The 21,849-nt window shown below is 56.7% G+C and overlaps 6 protein-coding genes and 1 non-coding gene across 7 annotated transcripts; 4 read left to right on the top strand and 3 right to left on the bottom strand.

Annotated features, from left to right (window-relative positions):
* Positions 1-4,091: 4,091 nt before the first annotated feature.
* Positions 4,092-4,643, bottom strand: DICSQDRAFT_139247 (uncharacterized protein). Its single transcript, XM_007368581.1, has 2 exons — positions 4,313-4,643; positions 4,092-4,250 (listed from the first exon to the last, which is right to left on the bottom strand). The coding sequence occupies exon 1, from the start codon at positions 4,622-4,624 to the stop codon at positions 4,433-4,435; it is 192 nt and encodes a 63-aa protein (XP_007368643.1). The 5' UTR covers positions 4,625-4,643; the 3' UTR covers positions 4,092-4,250; positions 4,313-4,432.
* Positions 4,644-5,647: 1,004 nt separating this feature from the next.
* Positions 5,648-9,304, top strand: DICSQDRAFT_66599 (uncharacterized protein; the record flags this gene model as incomplete). Its single annotated transcript, XM_007368580.1, has 5 exons — positions 5,648-6,381; positions 6,712-8,508; positions 8,575-8,950; positions 9,011-9,178; positions 9,227-9,304. 5 exons carry the CDS (start codon positions 5,648-5,650, stop codon positions 9,302-9,304), a joined length of 3,153 nt encoding a protein of 1,050 aa, XP_007368642.1.
* Positions 9,305-13,251: 3,947 nt separating this feature from the next.
* DICSQDRAFT_128774 (uncharacterized protein) lies at positions 13,252-13,752 on the top strand (the record flags this gene model as incomplete). Its single annotated transcript, XM_007368579.1, has 3 exons — positions 13,252-13,358; positions 13,413-13,591; positions 13,649-13,752. The coding sequence occupies 3 exons, from the start codon at positions 13,252-13,254 to the stop codon at positions 13,750-13,752; spliced, it is 390 nt and encodes a 129-aa protein (XP_007368641.1).
* A 1,034-nt stretch (positions 13,753-14,786) lies between these two features.
* Positions 14,787-16,195, bottom strand: DICSQDRAFT_109942 (GroES-like protein; the record flags this gene model as incomplete). The annotated part of the gene is made up of 5 exons (XM_007368578.1): positions 15,833-16,195; positions 15,685-15,763; positions 15,430-15,628; positions 14,964-15,370; positions 14,787-14,906 (listed from the first exon to the last, which is right to left on the bottom strand). Exons 1-5 carry the CDS (start codon positions 16,099-16,101, stop codon positions 14,787-14,789), a joined length of 1,074 nt encoding a protein of 357 aa, XP_007368640.1. The 5' UTR covers positions 16,102-16,195.
* A 637-nt stretch (positions 16,196-16,832) lies between these two features.
* On the top strand, positions 16,833-16,941 carry DICSQDRAFT_t147. Its single transcript has one exon. It is a non-coding gene; the product is annotated as a tRNA-Leu (tRNA).
* Positions 16,942-17,186: 245 nt separating this feature from the next.
* DICSQDRAFT_66728 (Galactokinase) lies at positions 17,187-19,310 on the top strand (the record flags this gene model as incomplete). Its single annotated transcript, XM_007368577.1, has 8 exons — positions 17,187-17,266; positions 17,318-17,404; positions 17,469-17,790; positions 17,849-17,967; positions 18,026-18,154; positions 18,218-18,381; positions 18,450-18,776; positions 18,838-19,310. 8 exons carry the CDS (start codon positions 17,187-17,189, stop codon positions 19,308-19,310), a joined length of 1,701 nt encoding a protein of 566 aa, XP_007368639.1.
* A 1,088-nt stretch (positions 19,311-20,398) lies between these two features.
* On the bottom strand, positions 20,399-21,477 carry DICSQDRAFT_172810 (uncharacterized protein; the record flags this gene model as incomplete). Its single annotated transcript, XM_007368576.1, has 4 exons — positions 20,399-20,974; positions 21,036-21,173; positions 21,230-21,390; positions 21,465-21,477. 4 exons carry the CDS (start codon positions 21,475-21,477, stop codon positions 20,399-20,401), a joined length of 888 nt encoding a protein of 295 aa, XP_007368638.1.
* Positions 21,478-21,849: the final 372 nt, after the last annotated feature.

The raw sequence follows: 21,849 nt of genomic DNA, 5'->3' as shown, positions 1-21,849 counted from the left end.
TCGTCACAGAGGGTACACGAGGCCGCCGCACGCTGCCGGAAAGTCGGCGCGAGCACGCGGACATAGACATGATAGCGCAGTGAGGAGATCGCCTGAGAGAAGGAACAGCGTTCCAGGTTAGAAGTACTGCTAGAACACAGCCAAGCACGACCAGCGTGGGCACTCAGAATGTCGGAATTACAGAAGCTGCAAAGTATTGGCAGGAGCTACCGGAGCGTAGGCAATGCTATAGCCAGCGGCAGCAGGTAGTGGCTGGTGACTGGTGGGTGCGGCGCAAAGTCAGAAGAGAATGAGCTGATGTGGAGCACTTCGGAATAACCTGACACGTGTGGTGGCTGACACGGAAGCAATGTGCGTGGCCTGCCCATGGTGCAGCAACATGAGACTTACGATCGCGACTGGGCTAACATACATGAATGGCCAAAGTCAGCCTCATGCTAACATCGCGGGAGGGATGATCGTCCCTTTTGACCAAATGACTGACCGACAGTAGCACACTTGAATGAAGTGTAAGCCTTGGGGAAGTAGGGTAGACGAATACAGGTGAGCTCACCGTGAGAGGCCATACTGCATCCTTCTATCTGCTGTTCGATCGTTAAAGGTGTCTTCCGCTACTTCCATTATGTCCGAGATGAGAGCCTCAGGTTAACAGCTTGCGCATTCTACTACGGCTTCTGCCATGGCTCCGCCATATATACCTGCCTTCCCGGAGGCGCGATGTCGCACTAGCTGAAACCTAGGAATAAATGGTTCAACGTGTAGCACATGAACATCAAGCACTGACAGCGACACCACTTATTGTCCCACAACCCCTATACCAAAATAGCATCACCTGTATGTCCAGAACTCTATCGACAGCTACTAGCTAATTGATGGCTGTGGATTCTTGCCGCGATCGACACCCAGTGCGCAACAACCTGTGAAGTGCAAGTATGAGTAGCAGGGAGGCCTTGCCCTACGTAACAATCCTGGAAACATGCGAATATGGAACCCCTGATACAGCCCCAGACAGGGACCCAGTGTTTGGAAGACCACCTGAACGAATTGGCAGACAACAGGCACCGCGGGCAGAACACGAGAGTCGAAGCCTTGAGGATATGTTGACGAGACTTCTGCGCAACGCAACATAGCAGTCCATTGAAAACAAAGAAAAATACACAGACCAGTGCGAACTGCTACCGACGCGCTGCGTGGCATAACGATTCCAAATGTATATCCCGGCTCTAACCATAGCCCTTTGCCTGTCGTGAAGATAAGCATGAAGGTCGATGAAGAGTATGTCGTCCAGATATCACAGTCGGTCGTCGACGATAGGATCAGTGCGAGATTGGCCAACGCACACATGGTGACCGCTCCAGATGAGAAACATCCTAGACGATCGTTTTCGCCTTGACAAAGCGCAGTGATCATCTCCGGCGAGAGGAGCAAGAGGGGCAACCCACAGCAACTACGCACCAAACGGCTCCGCTGCCGAGCGACGCAGTAAACATGGAGCACACGTACTCATGACCCTCTGCGGCGACTTCCGCCGTTGCCGATCCCACAGACTGGCGACGCCCGTTCAGTGACAGTACCCCGCATTGACCATACTGAGCCACCACGTCCCTGGAGACCGTTGATGAACAAGCTCGTGGTCGAAAAGAGCAAGGACTGAACAGTCGAGCGGTGACCCATATCTGATGCCAGAACGGGGTGATCGCCCCTTCAAGCGCCCTTGTCCGTCCTCGAAAGGCCCTAAGTATACACTCAGCCCGGCGATCTATCCCGGGCCTCGAACAGAGGCCGGTGCGTTACCTGTTATCGCTCACCCGTTCCTTACCTCATTTCTGTCGCACAAGCGCTTGGAGAATAGAACAGTACTTACGTTCCGGTACGCGATAGGGACGCCGATGGCGCAATTTCGCCATGGCTGCTAACGATACCGGTGTGCGAACGCCGCATTGGTAGGGTCGTCGTGTGCAAGAGAAGCGTCAGAAGCCCCGATACAAGTCTGCAGCTCGGATGAAGGGCGGACGGAATGCGATCAGGAGGGGAAAGGGTTTTGGTACTACGTGGAGGGACATGCATATCACAGGCACCAGGCATCGCCAAGCAGTGCACAATGCAGAAGCAGAGAGATAAATTCAAATAGAGTATGTAGTGCTGGGCAACCCGCCGTCTGGGAAAGCTTCGGATCTTTGAGTGCTCTATAGCTAGCTTGAACGCTGAGACTGGGGTGCAAACCTTTGATCTCGCGTCACGTATGTTATCTCTCATTCCATTCAGTGCTCGGACGTTGCGCACCGGTCGAGTGTTGCTTATACAGACGGTAGTACTGCGCAAGGGCTAGAACAGTGCACATACTCGTCGTCCCTGCATGCACGTGCGTTCGGGTCCACCACGACCAGTATTATTCCGTCATCAGCCCCCATTGTGCGAGAGACGTTCGACCGGAGCTCAGATTAGCTATTCGTAGAGAGATGCATCTGGCCGAGCGTACCGTTAGCGTGATATGCCATCAGGAGCAGTGGCGTCCACGTAGAATTCCACGTCAGGGCAACGATCTCCGAAAGACCGGACCGCTCACGGGATCAACCAACATACATACAAGCTATGTGCACTGACATCGAGATTTAGTGTGCCGACAGAAGTACATACCGCCGCAACCTGTATGCGTCAGCTGAGGGAGGGCATCTGGTCTCTGATTCATGGCTCAAGTCTGCGACGTTTGCGCATACAACAAGGTGGACGACTTCTACGCCGGCGTAACTTCATGCGTCCGAGCACGAGGCAAGTGGTCATGGGAAACAGTGCATCGCCGCGAGCCAGGATCGCGAAAGTGGCGGAACTCAAAGACGACCGAAGCCCCTTCGTCCGATTTCCAGCGACACAGAATCGCAGGAGGGCGCCGCCTCGAGGCAGGCCCTGTGCGTACGCTGGGCATCGCCGAAGCATGGGCACGAGGTCTTGGAAGGCGAACGGGGAATGAATGGCGTAGCGTTCGGAGGCATTCTGAAGGTCAAGCGAAGTGAACCTTGACTCTTGAAGCCTGAGCTTGTTGCCTCGAGGCTCACATAGTTTCCCAGGCTAAGGGGAGGGAACACGCTCACGGTGCAGTGGCGCGACCTCCTATCACGGGCGGGCTGCTGAGGGAGCTGTTGGCCATGTAGACGGATGTGAGACTCCTAGAAATGGCGCGTGGGCGATGTTGCTGCCACAACGTTTTGGAATGCCTGGTATAGCGATATCGTCCGAAATTGACACTTCGCGAGACCGGCCAAAGACATCCTGCCCTTGGTTGACGAACGGGGACAGCACTGCCTGCGAATGTAGTCGAAAACAGTGTGCCGAAATTGGGTTGATCGATATGTACAGCTCCACAACACGAGCATTCTTGTGACGTGACCCGGGTGCAACCTGCTAATCACGCGTTCATACTCGCATACAAGACGTACCTGGCCAAATCCCTGATAAGAGTTGCCATCACAGACCACCGAGTGATGCTGGAGCTGAGACGCTATGCATCGCGGAGATATCATAAAATCATGGATCTAGCATCGTCAGTAAGCGTATTCGATGCAGGAAGTCACACCGATCGACTCCTATTGCTGCCTGCTATCCTTGCTGTAATTAGACCGTGGCGCCGCCAACTAAAAAGGAAGTCCTTATACCTGATGACGGAGGTGTTGAGCATTTGGAATATAGCGTCGGGCGACGCCGTAGCTGACTACGGGGCGTGATGCATCACAGGAGCGAGAGATACTTAAGTATGGAGAAACAACAGTCAGGCGGGGCAGAACTGAACCCGAGCGAACGGTACACCGTGCCGCGCTGTCCATCTCCCGCCTCAGGGTACATATGTATGTTGCCTGGCCATATCGCGGAGACTATGCCAAGCGTGCGAGTCACGTGAAGCTGGGGTGTGATGTAACGTGCTTGACACAGACTTGTTCTCGCGAAAAAATGTAGACTATTGGACGCTGGTTACATTTCTCTCTGCGTGATTACATGTAAGCAACCCGTGCTTCGCATACTAGCACGTACCTATGCGGATGGGCTTTGTGGCGGCCGCCAACAAGGTACCGATCGCTCGTGCCGCGGCGAGGGAGTGAGCCGTTCAGAGAAGTGGTGTTTTGTTGGACAAGCCGTCGGCATGTTTATAAGGTTGGTCCAGATGTATGCTTGTTCATATTATCAATCGCGGTACGCGATGTGACGCGTACGATGACTTCAATTTCAGCACGAGCAAGTCTCGGCCACCCCCGCGCGCACTGCGAAGGCTTATTGGAACTGCAGAGATGAAGAACGCGTCACAAGATGGAATCATACGTACGTGCACCCACATCCCATATCTGACCTCCGTGCGACAACCACCGCCGAGGGTTCCGGAGCCACCACGGTGTAACGAATGGAGTCGGTGGCGTCGCGAGGGCACGATTGCCAAGCTATGCAGTCACTGAGACCGTGGTGGGAGAGTCGCATCGACCGTGAGGAGTACTCGACGCACTAGCGCGGGATTGTCGGTCAGCATAGGCGGGCGAGGGCTGGAGACGGGCGTGTTGGTGTCATCAGCTGGCCGCGCGGGTTGGAGGCCGCGGTATCGCGAGCGGGAGAAGTGTGGACGAAGTGGAGAGACGAGGAGCATCAGCTGCGCGCGAAGTGGGCCCGACCGTGGTCGTCGTGATCGGCAGCTGCGTAAAGCGGCCGGGTGCGAGTTCTGTGTGCTGTGTGGCCTGGTCGATGATGGTGAGTCGTCTGTCGTCACCGCAGAGCCCCGGTCGCAGGACAGCCCGACCGAGATGTGGCACATCATTCAACGGCACCGACTCCAGCTCGTCACGAATCGCGCCAGGAGCACCTTCGCAGGGAGATATATGAGGACGACAGCGGCAGGCATCGGGAACGTCGCTGAAGCGAACGGCGGCCAAGAGCAGAGGACGTCGCGGGCTGCCAACGCGCGCCCGGAACGCGCGCCGAAGAGGGACAGTGACGGAGCGCGACCTCGGTGACCAAGCTGCCTGCGCGAACCCGGACAAAGCGCCCCCGCCCAAACAGGCAAAGTGGGTGGCGTGATGGGGTAGACACAGCCCAACGCTACATCGAAAGGGGCGTGAAGGATCCGGAGATGCGGATAGGCCTGGACCTGCCCACAGTCCTGGGTCGCGACCGGATAGGCAATGGTGCTGATCATGGGGTGCGGCCGTGCGAGAGAGAAGCCACACCCAACGAAGACGGCGAACGGGCATGGGAGCGGGGTCCCTGCGGGAGCTGTCGCGCTTGCACTTGCGCTCGCCGTGCTGCCCTCCGGTGAGGACACAGGAGGCAGGCAGAACACAGGCTGGGCTCGTCGCGGCGGCAGATTGGCGGGACGAGGGGCGGGGACAAGCGGGAGGCGATAAGGAACGATCGGGGATCTGAGATTGCGTTATGAAATGGGCGAGACGGGCGGCTGCGGGGAGACGGAGGGGCCCAAAGACAACAGCGGCCTCTGGCGAGAGCAGAACAGATGCCTGCGCTGCTTCGCTAGAAGCTCCTTCCAAAGCCAGTCGCTCGGGGCGCGAACTCGCATCAAACAAACCCAACCCCTCCCTCGTCGCTACTCTATCTCCTCTCAACTCTATTTCTCCTCCTCTCCCCTCCTCTCCCTCCTCTCGACCTCCCCACCGCCATGCACACCCCGCACGATGATCCCGCCACCGTCCATGGCCTCGCTTACCCCGCGTCCTTCCTCCAATCCCTCCCCGTCCTCCGCCACCGCCAGGACCCTCATCCGCCCATTCGCGCACTCACCGCCGCCCAGTTCTCCGAGCTCCATTATTCGCACCTCACCACTCACGCACCCGATCATGTTCTCTTTCCCTTCCTACACGGCCTTGAAGGCGACAACGAGCAACAGAATGCCTTCTTCGCCTCCTCGCGAGACAAGGGTGACGTCCCGTCTTTCCGCGGGCTTGTCTGGGTCGCGTGCGACGAAGACGACGAGGAGATGTGCGATGCCGAGGACCTCGACGACGATGACGACGACTACTCGACCAGCTCCTCGCTGGACTCGTTCGAGCCTGCCGATCTCGAGGACGATGTTGCCATGGAGCTCGACCCGACGGTCGAGGGCCCCCTGATGAGCGGCGTCCCACCACCTGATCCTATGAAGAAGGTCTCGGTCACGTCCCCTCTTCCCCGCCTCAGCGCGAGCGCGAACTCGACACACCCGCCGCCACCGCCACTCGTCCACACGAAGCCATCCTTCTTGACCTCGAGTTTCCGCGTGCGGGAACTCTTGCGCACGCGGCCGAGTGAGCAAGGCACTCCGGAGAACGTCTTTGTCGAGCCTCGCATACCAGACGGGATCAGCTTGCGGAACTTTGGGATCCAAGTGGTGAGTGTCGGCTTGTTCCTTTCCTTGTGGCGTCGGCGGATGTGGAGGACGCTGCGGATTCGGCAGTCGAGATGAGGAAGCGGGCGACATGCGTTGCCCTTAATTGTCGGCTGTGTCATCGCGCACGCTTCGAGGAAGGGAAGCTGCGGGAGTTGCGAGGCCTTCACAGAAACGTGGTGAAGGGCGCTTCGAGACGCTACGAGACCCCACCCGGACGCGAAGAGGGCTTGCAGATCGCCCCCGTCTGGCATCTGCGCTCTTACGGTATGTGCCACTGCCGCGGTGTGCCTCCGCCGCCGCACCCCCGGACCTCATATTCCTGCCGCGTGTGAACGCTTCCATCGCTCGACGTAGAGTTTTGCTCTCCGTATCCATGCTCATACGTTGTTACAGCCAATATATGCTACTATCTCCGACCTTGTTGTCTACTCTCCCCGCGGCCATACGCGACACGCGATAGCCGCCGCGGAGAAGTTCAAGCAGGCAGTAGAGATCAAGCACCAGGAGCGCCGCGCTCGCGCGCCGAACCCTGATGCGCTCGTCGAGTACAATGTCTTTGTACTCGACGCTTCTCCAGCCGAAATGGCTGAGAAGCTCCCCCACCTTGTCGCCCGCACAGACGAGGCCTCTGGCGCGCACACGGATAGCACCGATGCGCATGCCCAAAGGGAACCCTCCGACGACCTTGTCCTCCGCCTCCGTGCAAACACGGTCGATTTCGCCCAGCGCGAAAGGGAGGAGATGCGTGACCTCACTCAGGCGTCCGAGATCGTTTCCGTCGTCGGGTCCTCGTCGAGCGCAGACCCCGAATCTCTCGCGGGTTCTAACCCCTCGTCTCATTGGGAGCCCTCCGTCGGCCAGATTTTCCTTGGCAACTCGAACGACGTCCCTCTTACCCCTGATCGTCGAATCCGCATGCGTACTATGCGTGGTGACGATGATGACGACGACGACGCTTATGACTGGCGGACCAACGACCCCACTCTGGGATATGGGTATGATCTCTGCATTGAGTGCCACGACTACGCCCCGTTCCCTACCTCCGCTCACCTTCGCGCTGCCGAGGAGCATATCCGCCTCCTCGAGAAGCGCTGGATCGAACGATGTGTCGCAGACATGGAGGGTCTCGACTCCAAAGACCCCGTTCAACCGCGTCCACCGCCGAACGCATCTCACGTCATACACTTGCCTTTCCCGAGTTCGCCCGCCTCTTCCGTTGTCACCGTCAACACGCTCCTACCCTTCGTTCAGTTCTTGGAGAGACTCATCCAGCCCGTTGATGGTTCCCTTACCTACGAGGCTGCGCATGAGCAGCTGTCTCCTCCACGAACGCAGAATGGCTTCGACTCACCAAACAGGCACGACGCTGCTAGTTCGGGCTTCACGCCCAGCTCTCTGCCACCTCCGAGCTCCTTCCCTACTTCCTTCTTCCCCTCTTCGCCGCCAACGCCTCACACTGCATATACGCGCGTCCGATCTACCTCCGCCACTTACCTGCCGAATTCGTCACCATCGACGCCCATTTCCATGAGCCCCACGTCAGCGATTCCTGTCCCTCTTCGGACGCGCCCGCTGAAGATCTTGATCTACTCTGCCGATGGCTACACCGAATCTTCCGTCCTTGCGCTGTCCATTCTGATGGCCCTTCATGGAATCTCCCTCCCCGAGGCATATCTCACCCTCCAGGTCGAGAAACGCCGGAGCTTCTTTGTGTACCAGAGCGATCTGGGCGTGCTCCGCCGTGTCGAGGCGAGGCTCGAGAAGGATCGCGCCGCTCAATCGCAGTCTCAAGCACCTAGACACCCCTCTCCCGGTCCTGCAGGTCCAGGGCATGACGATGATGGCAACTGGAGCCGTTCTCTCGGACATGCGGCTGCGAGGTCGGTACAGTTCGCCAATCCTGTGGTGAAGGACCCTGCGGATATTGCCACGGGCGTGAGCGCACCCAGCGTGGTCGCGCACCCTCTCCGCTCGCGCTCGGAGTCTGAAGCGGACGTTACCGCGCCAGCTCTCACACCAGGACGGCCTCGCTCGAAGACTATGCCTCCGCAGCGGATACCGCCGTGGCGGGACCACCAGGTTTGGTTCAACGACCCCAGGTTCGACGGAAGCTTCCCCAGCCGGGTGCTGCCGTTCTTGTACCTTGGCAACTTGTGAGTTATTCTTTGCAACGGATGACGACGTTGCAACCGTATGCTTATCGCTGCGCGGCTTGGCAGGAACCACGCCTCGAACGCGTTCATGCTGCACGCACTCGGGATCACGCACGTCGTGTCCGTGGGCGAGTGCGCGCTCGTCCCTCCCCCGCATATGGACACCCCACACGCTGGGCCGAACACTGCGGCGTGTGCGATGCCCAACCCGAACGCGCACTTCATCCCGGGCAAGGGTCCCGGGGGCCAGGGTTCGCTGTGGATCGAAGAGCGGGAGGGCAGGATCAAGGTCCTCGACATCAAGGGTGTATGTGACGACGGGATCGACACGCTCGAGCCGCAGCTGGAGCCCATCTGTGAGTGGATCGACAAGGCCCGTGAGGAGGGTGGGAAGGTGCTCGTGCATTGCCGCGTTGGAGTGTCGCGCAGCGCGACCGTTACTGTAAGTGCCCGCCTCATTCGTGCTTTGTGCTTGTCAGGCTGACATGTATGCTGGGGGCAGATCGCGTACGTCATGAAGCACCTTGGGCTTTCGCTGGTGGATGCATACCTCATCGTGCGCTCGCGCCGGCTGTCTGTGCTCATCCAGCCGAACATGCGCCTGCTGTACAACCTCCTCGGGTGGGAGATCAAGCTCGCGCGGGAGCGCTCTGAGCGTGCACTCGCGAACGTCGACGATGAAAAGGAACGGGAGGAGAAACGGAAGATCAGGATGCAGTACGAGCTTGCGCGCGCGCTCAACTGGCCGTACCTTGCGAAGGAGGTGCACGCGCTCAACGAGAAGTACCTGCACTAACATCGCTGCGGTCGCGCGTGATCCTCTTCGCTGTCGTGCTGCATCTTGCTATCGGCGGTCGCTCTGCATGCTTTGACTGTCAACAGCTCCATTCCTGCCCCCTGCATATGCTTGACCGCACCCGTCGTCGCTCGTAGCATGCCGTTGGTGTCACCCCTGCTCGTCGATATCGTCTCTAATCTGTCTCCCGCCCTATCACCATCGGATGGTAAACCACGTTGTAGTTGTTCTATTTGTGTAGCATGTTCGCGCTGCCCTGTGCCCCTTACCAGCCACGTTTTAGTCTGTCCTCGTTCTCTGTGCATCGCGTTTCCACCATCCACGCACGTCTTCATGTAGTTTGTCTCGTTCTCTCTCTCTATCTCAACATCCCCTGCATATTTCCATGTACACATCTGCATCTCGTCTCGTCCCGGATCGCCCTTATCACCACCAGCTCTTCTCGTTTGTCTGCATAGTGTGTACGCTACGCTTGATATGTATATGACCACGGAGTAATTCACGGCTCTCTCTCTTTCGTGTCGTCTGGCTAACGTGGGTGTATGCGTACAAATCGTGAGCATACCGGCTTCATCAACGGTATACGAGGTGTATGGCTTTTGGCGTCTTCTAGCCACTGAGGTGAGGTGCTCGGGAGTAATGTCTCGGCGCGCTTGAATTTTCACCGTTTGTTGACCGCAACTGATTAATGTCCTAAAGGAACAGCGGTCTTTGCGCTGAGGCGCCGCTCCCGTTCTCCACCAATGAGGATTTGCACCCCGATTGCGAAGACGAGATCTCACATAGCTTCAGCAGATCCCCTAGGCATGCTTCCCACGGCCGCTGATTGGTGGAGAGCTCGTCTTCAGCCAATCAGAATGGCGAATCGTTGAAGTAGGATGAGCGCCGAAGTGCTGCTGAAACTCTTTGGTATCGGATCAACAATGTCCTCTTGTTCGGTCCCACAATGGTGTCTGTTTCCTTCGCTGCCTTCGTCTGTGTCCTGCACTCGGGTCGTGTCGCCAGGAAACCTACCTCGGGATTCCCTACGAGTGATAGTATAACTCGAAACTCTTGTCTCCTATACTCTACGTAGTGCCGACACGGGTACAGTTGGCTACCTGGGAGCCCCCAGTACAACGGCTAACCACGTGTCTAGAAGCACATGTCAGAGTCGGGACGCTTCGGTAACAATTTAGCAGGTCATTGTGAAGCTCTCATAAGGGGGCAGGCTCGACCAAATGGACCTCAGCACTGTGCGATCCATGGGCATCTCTCCCTCTAGCCATTCTGTGCTCGTGCCAACGCCCGCTAACCTGCATCTCAGATCGTACTGGCACCGACGTCACACCAGTCCGCTTTCCGTGGATCAGCATGCGCATCCAGTTCTCTTCTGTTATGACGTCCTCGTCGAGGTGTTCAACTCCCTCGATTTGAAGAACCGGCTGGACGTTGCGACGTGCGCGCGAAGTGTCCGGGTTTGTTAGGCATGGCTAGTCCCTGCTTCCCAGGCACTCTGGAGGTCGGACAACGGACAGTCGCTGCAAGACTTGTATCACATTCTCCGGGCTCACCATTCCGGGATCATTAGTGTCGAATTCTTGGCAGAGGCAAGTACTTATGTAGTGAAAGCGCTCGTTGACTGTCACTGCGACCGAACGTGACGTAGGTCGTACGACACAAGTTCCACAGGCGACAAGACGCTTGGGACCTATTCTTGCACTACGGATCACAAATCCGAGCGCTGAGGCGCAGCGACTACGACTGGCGGGACGATCCTGCTGTGGTCAGAAGGGCGGAAACGGAACTCATAAATTCGCTCATACGTCGCAACCATGGCCACACGTTCCTCCCTTCCTTGCGGTCAGCAGAATGGGATGAGTACCCGGAGACGCGGGGCGCCTTGTTCTCCCTCGTCCCTCCTTCTCTCAGCACTCTCGACCTCACCCTACACTCTAGCATGAGGCAAAAGGACATCGAGTCTTTCATGCTGCAACTATCCGGCGCAATCCACGGTATACACACCTTGCGCCTGACGACTGCGCAGAACGTCTCGGTTGTGGGCTTGGCGTATCCCCCACACCTTCGTCACCTATCCCTGGACCCCTACCGCATCTCGGTCGACCCGGCGGAGCTTCAAACACTCCTCTCTCACCTTCGACTCGAGAGCCTCTCCGTGCATATCTCAGAGTGCCACAGTTGGTCTGCCCCGGTACAATTGGGGAAGACGCTACGCAAGCTCCGCATCGAGGGTGGCTGTCTCGACTTGACCGCCTTCATATCCTATGCTTACGCGCCCAACCTCTGTGAGCTGGAGCTTTCTACCAAAGGCGCGATTGATCAGATGCTGTATGAACCAGCAGCGCATCGGCAGCTATCTGCCGCACTTGCGGGGAACTCTCGACTCGTGCGAACGCTGCGGTCGCTCACACTCGAATACTCCACACATTCGTCCCCGCTTCTCCTTGGCAAAACCGGACCCCCCGTGGTTTTGTTCTCCGACGTGCTCGGACCTCTTGTCCCCGGTCTCGCTTCCAGCCTGGAAACGCTTGCCGTGAAGTACTACCATGAAGCGGCGATATTGACCGATGACGAAGTCTTGTGTCTAGCGCAAGCGTGCCCGACGCTGAAGCACCTCACGCTGTCGCTGGGAGCGAGAGAAAGGGAATTGACTGTTCCCACGAAACTTCCGACCATTGCTGCACTACATCACATTGCACAGTGTTGTCCTCTCCTCACATCCCTTGACATTGAAATCGACGAAGACGAAACGAAGCCTGTCTCGCCGTCGTGGGTGGCTGACCACCCATTACGCGTGCTCCATCTCGCGGTTCGGTCCTTCACGAGTCGCGCATGCGACCGTCTAGATTTGGAACACCAGGTTTACAAGATATTTCCGGCACATTTCAGGGACCAGGATATTGCATTTTTCGTATCACTGAATAATGGACACATCAGCTCCTCTTGTACGTAGCTATGCCCCTGTGGGAAGGGGCGACGATTTCTAGGCAGCTGACAAGGAAGTGGAACTAAAGTCCATAATTTTCTGCTTCGGAGAAGTCATTCTGTTGTCGTCGTATATGCTCGTCCAATACTCTCGGTTCAGAGACGAAACTCTGCGCCCCCGAAGTATTTGCCTCACTCACACTCTTGCTTCTCCAGCTCGATACACGTGAGATGGGTGGAAGACAGTCACGGTTGTGTCTCGCCTCGAGGAGAGTGATTACCCTGCACCCAGAAGTCCCGTCATAAAATTGTCCACACAGAACCCATGGTATAGGACGGGTGGTTGCGGAAGCCGAGACAAGGTAAAGGACGCTGCAGGATGTGCTCACTAGTCGAGCCCGGCGAGAAGAACAAGGGATGTGATCCGCGAGACAGAAGATCTGCGATGTGCTTGGCGCTTTCGGTCATCTCCGTTCCGGTGTGGCATCGGCCCGTTAGGAGCGGTACCCGTTCCCGGTTCGCTTCACTGCGAACGTTTCAATCGTCTTGCTGGCATGGTTGGTCCATCAGGTAGGTCAGTCGTGTGTATTTGCGTCGCTCGGTGTGAACACTTCCTTGCCGCAGTTTTCGCCGGTCTCCCACCGCGACCCAGCGCATCCGTAACGTCAAGAGCCTTGAAGCAGTTAGACGAGAAGAAGCGCAAGAATGCTGCCCGGCGTGAGGCCTCCCGCCGCCAGCAGACCACGAGCCATCCAGGCTTGGACCAGATCTCCCCACCACCTAATGCTGTGTTTTTGCTAGGGGACGTAAACTCCCTCCCCCTACTAATCCCAGTGCATGTCGATACAGCTCCATTAAGCACGACAATAATCGCTCGCCCGCCCGTCCACCACATGCTGAGCGTGCCACCGGCTTTGAAGTCACCCAATCTGTCGGAAATAATAGGAGAACGCGCTCTGGAGGAGTTCCACGACAGTGACCATCCTATACGCACATGCCTCGAGGATGGGATCCCCACCTCCATGCATAAACGTGCACGGTTGAGCGAGGACATGGCCAAGGGTGGCGCGATTGACAACGAGATGCTCGACAACACGAGCAGCTCGACCGACCCGGGCAAACACCAAAAGTGAGTTCCGACGTCATCTTCCATATATAGTCCCTCCAGGCTTACAGCTTGTAGTTGCACGGGCATTCAAGTAGCGGCGTCGGCGTCAGAGCAGCCGCAGAGCGCAAGCCGCCGCCGCCGCCGTCGCGCGTGGAAGGACCTCACGCCGGAGCAACAGCTTAAACGAGTCATCGCGAGTAGAATCCGGAGGGCCCGCAAGTTGGCCTCTAGTGCCCTGACTGAAGAGAGGACGAGTGAGTTTGCTAGAGCCTTTCGCGGGGTGTCATCGCTGCAGCTCATAACATTGGCAGCCCCGACCATGGGGACCTCAACCATACCCGAGGAGCGGGATGATAGCCGACACGGGCGAGGAGCCGAGGAGGTGCTTTGTGAGAATTGCTCTTCACGCATCTGAGGAGGACGAGTACCATCTGAGCCTGTCACATTGCTTTGATAAATGGCATGGAGGAACAGTGTAATGGAAGCGCGAACATCAAGTTGACGGGTCCTGATAGCCCGGGGCTTCTCGACTTTTCAATACAGCACGAGTCGTGTCTGACATGCGAGCTCGTCGTCGCCCCAGATTTCTATATGCGATTTGGTATCCAAGGCACCCATCGGAAAGCGACAAAGTGTTTGAGCTGTACAAGGAGCTCGCATGTTCTCGGCTCCCTGACGCCTTCTCATCTTCCTAATGTCTTCGTAGGGCTGTACACCATCGCATTCCAAAGGATGCAAAAGGATAGCATACCGAAGCCCGGAGACGTAGTAACACTTAGGAATATGTCCAGAGTGAGTGTCGTGGGGCATAACACTTACGTCCATATCTACAATTTGGTCAGTGCCGAGCGGTATCTTAAGGGGATGCTCACTTACCAGTCTCAAGCCGATTAAGCGGTGATCGATGACGCCTAAAGGGCAATAGTGGAGCAAAGAGATTCTATGCGGGAGTCTCTGCCGCAGATTGGTCGACTCACCATTGCGGAGGTTGACAGGTATCAGACCACATAACACGATTGACGGCGTCCTGCGGGCGTACTCTGACCCCTGTACGGCTTACAGCGCTTGAAATGTCAGAATGGCGGTGTTGGTCAATGCGGACGAATCCAAGGACCGCCCCAAGAAGCATCAAGACACATTATCCAGTCTTCTAGACATCTGCATAGCTGTTGAACAGCTTAGGATACTGTAGAACATATAGGAAATGCTCCTGACAGGATGCAAGGGATGCAGTCAGTCAACTGACCATCGGGCATGCTACAACTCCGAGGCGCAGCGCTTCCTGGCGGGGCTTCTCGCCGGTTATGTCCACATAGCACAAGTTGCCCTGCGTCGTAGGATGGACAGCTGAGGGGCTTCGGCGTAGCGCAGACTTCTCCGTATGGTCCCCCATTGGAACTACAGCATAGATCCGGCGATGTAACGTACAAACATGGCTTGGAGACGCGATCACGCTGTCTCTTGAGGACGCGCAATCAGTTTCGTGCCGCTAACTTTGAATGCTTCAAGACGAGCAAGGCCCTCCGGGATTCCCGCCAACCCTCCTGGAAGAATCTCAACCTTGTTGGGCTGAATCCAAAAAGTCAGCGGACATGCCACAAGGCGTGAATGGCGATACAACCGTACCTTCACAATCCCCTGCTCCAGCCACTCAGTCAAACGCTTGTACAGCTCCTCGCCGCACGGCCGGCACTCCGGGTGCTGCACGTTCCCAAATACGTTCGCTATCTTCTTTCCGTCCGAGGACTTCTTGAGCTCAGAAGGGATCAGCTCCGGCAAGACGATGACGAGCGAGCCGCGGGGGGCGAGGGCCTCGTATGCGAGCGACTGGGTGTCGGCCAGGGAGATCGCATCGTACACGAACTCCAGCGGTTTCCCGCCCGTAAGCTTGGGAAGCTCTGCGAGGATCTGCGAGGCCGGGAGGTTGCGGTCGAGCACGGTCGTCGCACCGAGCGACTTGAGCAACTCGGTGTTGTGCGGGGAGGCGGTCGTGATGATCGGGGAAAAGCCTTGGTACTTCGCCATCTGGATGGCTGTATCCATAGATTTGAAAATCTGGATTCCGCATATCAACAGATAGGTGAAGACGAACCATATTGTCCGACAGACGAGGCACCTCCAATGATGAAGGCAGGCTTGCCTGCGTATTGGGTCAAGCCGCCCTCCTCCCAAGGAGGCGTCAGACGGATGCTCTTCTCCGTCCGAGGGTTGTGATCCCAAAGAGCGAGGACGACGGTCGCGAGACCTAACGGAATTGACGCAGCCTGATCAAAGGATATGCCCTCTGGAATCTAGCGACTGTGTCACATCCGGCTTCGTTCTTACTGCAACTACTATGGGGACATACCTTTGCTGTGACAGGCGCAGGGACGAGACAGTATTGCTGGAATGTCGCATATGGGTTCGAGAACCATCCCTGGAAGACGCTTTCATCCAGAAGTCGCGCATCCACCTCATCAGCACACCGCCCGAACGGCAGAGTGATGCACGCTCACATCTTATCGCCCTTCTGGAGCGTCGTGACCTCCGAGCCGACCTCCTCGACGATCCCGGCACCATCCGTGCCAGAGATAAACGGGAACTCGGGAATGAGGGCGGTGAAAGGTGAATCGACGAGTTTCCAGTCGATAGGGTTCAGTGCGGCGGCTAGCACTTTCACGAGCACGTCCTGCGGGCCGGGGCGTGGGATCGGTGCGTCGCCCACGTACCATTTCCCGGCGCGTGCGGGGAGGAGTAAGGCCTTCTGTGTAGCGAGGTGGGCCATGCTGTGATTGCGAGCTTGGAAGTTGTATTGAGGAAGGTGGGACCTGAATGTCGACTATGTGTAAACCCGAGCCGTAGTCATATATCGACTGAGATGCAATCGCATGGGATTTGGGCGTAGTATTTTTGTGATCTGTTTGTACCGATACTCAGTGTGGGAGCCGACGGGTGGTGCATTAGTAAATGTTTGTCAGCAGACGGAGTCCCGGTGGCACCCATAGTGATCGACCTTCTCAAGTAGCCTTCCGAGGTCCAACTGACAAGCACGGTAGCAATAGAAAACTGTGACGATTTAAGAAAGTGTGAGCAAAACCGTGAGTTGGGGTGGTGGGACGATCTCCTGGAAGAAATCAAGAGCTATGAAGGAAGGCAAGAAGAGGGCATAGTGTAATTGCATATGCTGAATCACGTATAGCGACGAGGTACCGGATGAGCCAAGATCATCACATGTTTGTCCTCAAAGCCCCGGACACAAAGCGCTGCGAACCTGGAGACCTCAGAACCACAAATGAGTCGACTGTGTCATCTTCCGCAAGTAGCACATGGCTGGTCATCCGGGATCAAAGATAATCCATGAACGAGCGAGACTCTGTACAAGTATGTGGGAGGAAGCTCAGCTTGGGACAAGTCAGAAGAAGGGGCCCTACTATGTAGTAGGAGAACACAGACGGCACTAAGATGAGATCGTCATTGCTTAAACATTATATATACATGTAAGGTTAGCGTAGCGTTGGCAAGATGGCCGAGCGGTCCAAGGCGTGTGACTCAAGCGAAAGCTTGCCTGCTTTGGCGGGTTTCTCATCTGGGTATCCAGGCGCGGGTTCAAATCCCGCTCTTGTCACTCTTTTTTTCTTTTATTTCCTCTTTCCGCGCGCGGATCTCGGAAGGTCGGAACGAGGCTGGAGAGAGGGCCGGACCGCCTGGACGTCATCCGGGTTTGCCGAGGACCGTCTGCCCGCATGGAACAGCGATCATCCTCAGTGATCTCCTTCGACGACCAGAACTACTTATGAGCACCATCGATCGGTCCCAGCCTAGTTCACAGTCCCACTTTGTCTTTACACCTCCCTAACTTTGTCTGCAGTCATGGCCGCACAGCTGCCCATCCCAGTGTTTACGTCGCTAGATCAGGCCTTTCCTGACCTCCAGACGGCTGCGGTACAAGGGTACGTATCTCGTGCGATCACCATCCTTGTGAAGCTGACAAGATGCGCCAGTGTGCGCTACAAGGAAGTCGTAGAAGAGTACGAGAAGCGTTTCGGGCACAAGCCTACGTACATCGCGCGCGCTCCCGGAAGAGTTAAGTATGTCCCTCCCACGAGAACGCTACTGAGCGACTGAGTAATATACATCCCTGCTTGCCCTCAGCCTCATTGGGGAGCACATCGACTATGTCCTCTTCGGAGCGTTCCCCGCTGCCATCGAACGCGATATTCTCATCGCATGTGGACCCTCCCTGCCTTCCTCTACGTCTGGTGCGGCGGAGACCCTGACTGTTGGTGGTGTACGGGCAGAAAACCTCAACCCCAAGTATGCCCCGCAGACCTTTGCTCCCATGCTCAAGACAGCCGGACCATCCGCACAGGAAGAGGCGGATGCGGCGAGCACGGTTCATGCTGAATCGGCTTGGCACTTGGACATCAATACGCGCGAGCTGCGATGGGAGAGTTATATCAAGGCTGGATACTACGTGAGTCGAATAATATCAACCTACTCTGGTACAGCCATGGCTGAATTTCGCTGCGTAGGGTGTCCTCAGTCGCTTCTTCCCTGCCGCGCTTGCTGAAACGGACAAGCAAGCTCATCCTGTCCCCGTCGATCTCCTCTTCACTGGTTCCGTTCCTTCAGGATCCGGTCTCTCCTCTAGGTAAGACTCACGTTCGCGATTTCAGCGCCGTTCTTGTTGGAACCTGTTGCTTTCCTAGTGCGGCGATGGTCGTAGCGTCTACGCTTGCCTTCCTGACCGTGAATAACAAGCTCGATGGTGTCACGAAAGGTTCGCTCGTCGAGATGGCCATGGAGAACGAGAAACGCGTAGGTGTTAACAGTGGAGGGTGAGTGTTTGTCCATCATCATTCTGACGGGCGTACTCATTCCTGAATGCGCGTTATCGATAGGCTTGACCAAGCCGCATCTGTCATCTGCACGCCCCACTCCGCGCTCTATGTCACATTCTACCCTAAGCTAGACGCAGAACTCATTCCGCTCCCTACTCCCCGCACGAGCCCCCGCGCGGTCTTCGTCTGCGCAAACTCCCTCGTCGTTAGTGACAAGGTCGTCAGTACGTCTCAGTTCACCTCACGTCTCCCTCCCACGTCTCCCTCTGACTAACGTCCGCGCCCCACTCAGGCGCAAAGTGGCACTACAACTTGCGCGTCGTCGAAACCCTCGTCGGCGCGCGCGTCCTCGCGAACAAGCTCGGTATCACGCTCGGGCCCAACGAGCGCCCGACGTTCCGCGTCATCCTCTCGCGCTGGCTCGGCGCCCCAGAGTCCGGGCTCGACGCGGACGGCCTCAAGGTGGGCATTGAGCGCTTCCTGCCCGAGGTCGAGAAGCTGCGCCCGCCGCGCGAGGGCCGCCCTGCGGGCGAGGAGGGTGTGACGCTGGACGAGATGGTGGAGCTGAGCGGCTTGAGCAAGGAGCAGTTCCACAAGGTGTACTTGTCGTGGGTCGAAGGTGCGCCCCTCGCGTCCAGTTCACGCTTCCGACCGTGAGCTGACCGCGATGTTGCGCGCAGTCGAGACGGAGTACTTCCAGCTGTACAAACGCGCGCGGCACGTCTTCACAGAGGCGCTGCGCGTGATCGAGTTCCGCGAGGTGTGCCTGCGCGCGAACGCCGCGTCGGGCGAGCTCCCCGAGGACACGCTCGTCAAGCTCGGGGAGCTCATGGACCAGTCGCACGAGTCGTGCTCGACGCTGTGCGAGAGCTCGTGCCCGGAAGTGGACGCGCTCTGCCGGCTCGCGAAGAGCGCGGGGGCGTTTGGGAGCCGTATCACGGGCGCGGGATGGGGCGGGTGCACGGTCTCGCTCGTTGCAGAGGATAAGGTGGGGGAGTTCATCCAGAAGGTCAAGGAGGGGTACGAGCCGTATAGGGCGTTGGAGGGCGAGAAGCTGAGGGAGGCGATCTTCGCGACGAAGCCGAGTGCGGGCGCGTTTGGTGAGCTGTTTGTTGCATTGCTCCTCGATATGTGCTCATGCTGGGGTCAATGATCGCTGACTGGCCTGCCCGATAGTGCTAAAGTTGGAGGAATAGACGATAATTGTGGAGTCAGAAGAACGGCGCGTGTACGACTTGAAGGGAAATATTGCTCATGTATTTGCCAAGCAGTATGCTACGGAGTGCGGACCTGTTATCGCGTTTATTCTTAAGCAATGTTCTCGCTGCACTCGCCGAATCAGGGAACGACGACTGGGAATATTCCGTGCCCCTCGGGAAAAAGAACATCTGCATTTGCACACAACAATATCACAAGGACCGACAAGGGATGTACTTACAGCACGCCCGTCGTCGATCGCCATCAGTTCGTTCACTCTTCGCCACGCAAATAAGACACAGGTGTGAACAGCCAGTTTGAGCTTCTTGATCATCTTGACCACGAACCCCGATCGACTGTCCTCCAGACTAGTCTCGCGGATCCTCGGAATTAGGCCCGGGGATACAGCGGTGGAGGGAACCGCAGCTACGAACATAGGCATGGCTAAGGTCATAAGGTGCACGACTTAGACACCGGCGAGTATCTCAGAATACTTTCGACCTCATCTCCGCATGTCGGCCATCCGACCGCCATGTCCATGTCGATATTGAGCTTTTTTTGCTTCCGCGTTAGGATCGCTTCAGGCTTTCAACAGCTGGGATACACGACGAATATCTAGATTAATTGGATAGATATAGGGTTCACTCGAAAGATAATATCTTATGAGTTCTCAAAAGAAGAAGCGACTTCAGAACAGATGACATGGCCCGAATGGGACTCGGACCGAGCTCAGCTGTTCACGCTGTGTAGGCGAAGGAGGCGTTGTGGAAGTCTGCGATGGTGGTGAGTGATGTTCAACACTCTTGCAATACCTGAATGACGCAATGCGGAGGCGTGAGAGTCCCCTTGCATGTCCTGAATGTCATGGCCAGTCAGCAATATCGCTTCGTGGCGATTGCGAATCCATTGCAGGGAACCCGAAAGACTAGATATCGTATTCAATATTGCAAGAATATCGTACATGATACTGATGCAGCCCTGTGTCGTCATCACATCACCTACATCGTCAGTTGATTACTTTGAGCCCTCGTTTGACATATACAACTAGGATGGCCCAGTAGTAGCCCACGAGACGAACGCGGGGTTCAGCGTCTCGTACATCCCCGAGCCCTGCAGGCAGGAGTAGATGTTACCAAGGTTATCACCGCATACGATGAAGAATTCGGACAGCCCAGCGGTGGGGCCAGGGGTGGTGAAATAATAGCACGTCTGCTTCGCGCCGTTCCAGTAGCTCCCGAGCTCGTTAGTCGAGCAGTCCACTTGGAAGTCTGGTCCTATTGATCCGCTTCCCCAACCGTAAACCCCAGAACATCCTGTGACGGATATGAAGGGGATATCGGCAGGTGCGCGCAGCCCGAAGAACGCGTCGGAACCTGCGTCGACAAGAGTAGCGCCGCCGAGAGTGCCGTCGGTATTGGTGGACACGTAGGTGTCTCCGAGCTTGAGGAAACCGTTCGAGCCTGCACCAAAACAGGCGGCAGCGGGAATGCCAGGCGGGGGACCTGCGTTGTAATTCGGGTTCTTCGCTGGATCGATGTTGGGTGGGATCGGCGTCTGGGGGTTGATAACGTTCTGCGTGTTTGTCAGAGCGCTGCTGATGGATGAACTCGCGGACGTCAACTATTTAGCGAACCTAGTCAGCGAGGCGGACATCGTGTAGCCAGTAGAAGATATAACGTACATGATTGACAACCTGAGACACGGAGTCAGGAAGTGTTCCCAGAGACAGGATAGAGGAGATGGAGTCCTGAGCTGCCTCGACTGCAGCTGCCGCAGCCGCAACTGCAGCAGCAAATGCACTATCGCTGGTGGACGTCGTCTACGTTGTCTAGTCGTGAGATACGACATATAATACACGGGGGGCTGAAGACTCACGAGAGACGCAGCGGCAGGAGGAAGCGCTGCTGCTGCAGCAACCGCAGCCGCAGCCGCCGTCGCAGCAGGTCCGGACGGAGGTGTGGCAGAAAGTATGGCGGACGCGGAAGATATGGCCGTCTGTGCAGCCGCAATGTCATCGCCTGAGTCCGCAACGGCGGCTGCGGTGGAAGTTGGTGTTTGCGTCGTAGGGTAAAGTTTGAAAGTCGGAATAATGAACACGGTGTTTACTAACAAGTTAATAACATGTTAATTAACGGTTCAAAAGTCCAGGGGTCTATCAGCCCGGTTATATATTGTTCAAAAGTCCGGCCGGAGCCGGCGAGTGTTTGAGCCGTAACAACTGATAAGGGTATGCTACCAAACATCTCCGCGAAGCCCTAGTTTGAGATTGTGCTGCTAAGCGACAACAATGACATCATGTTCAACCCGATATGGACATTGGCATTGATCTAAGGTTGCTGTCGCCATCAGGGTGACTTTGTTCAACCGCTGACTGATGGCCTGTCACGGTATTGGACTTGACTCCTCAACTCTGTCGCTACCCTGCTAGAATGCCCCCCCTAGGCTCTACCATATCTGAACGTCTTGATGAACTGGGCCGCGTACTTGAGAACTTG

The sequence above is a fragment of the Dichomitus squalens genome (assembly GCF_000275845.1).
Source record: "Dichomitus squalens LYAD-421 SS1 unplaced genomic scaffold DICSQscaffold_37, whole genome shotgun sequence".
NCBI classification, from domain to species: domain Eukaryota; kingdom Fungi; phylum Basidiomycota; class Agaricomycetes; order Polyporales; family Polyporaceae; genus Dichomitus; species Dichomitus squalens.
This window is presented reverse-complemented; position numbering and strand designations above follow the sequence as displayed.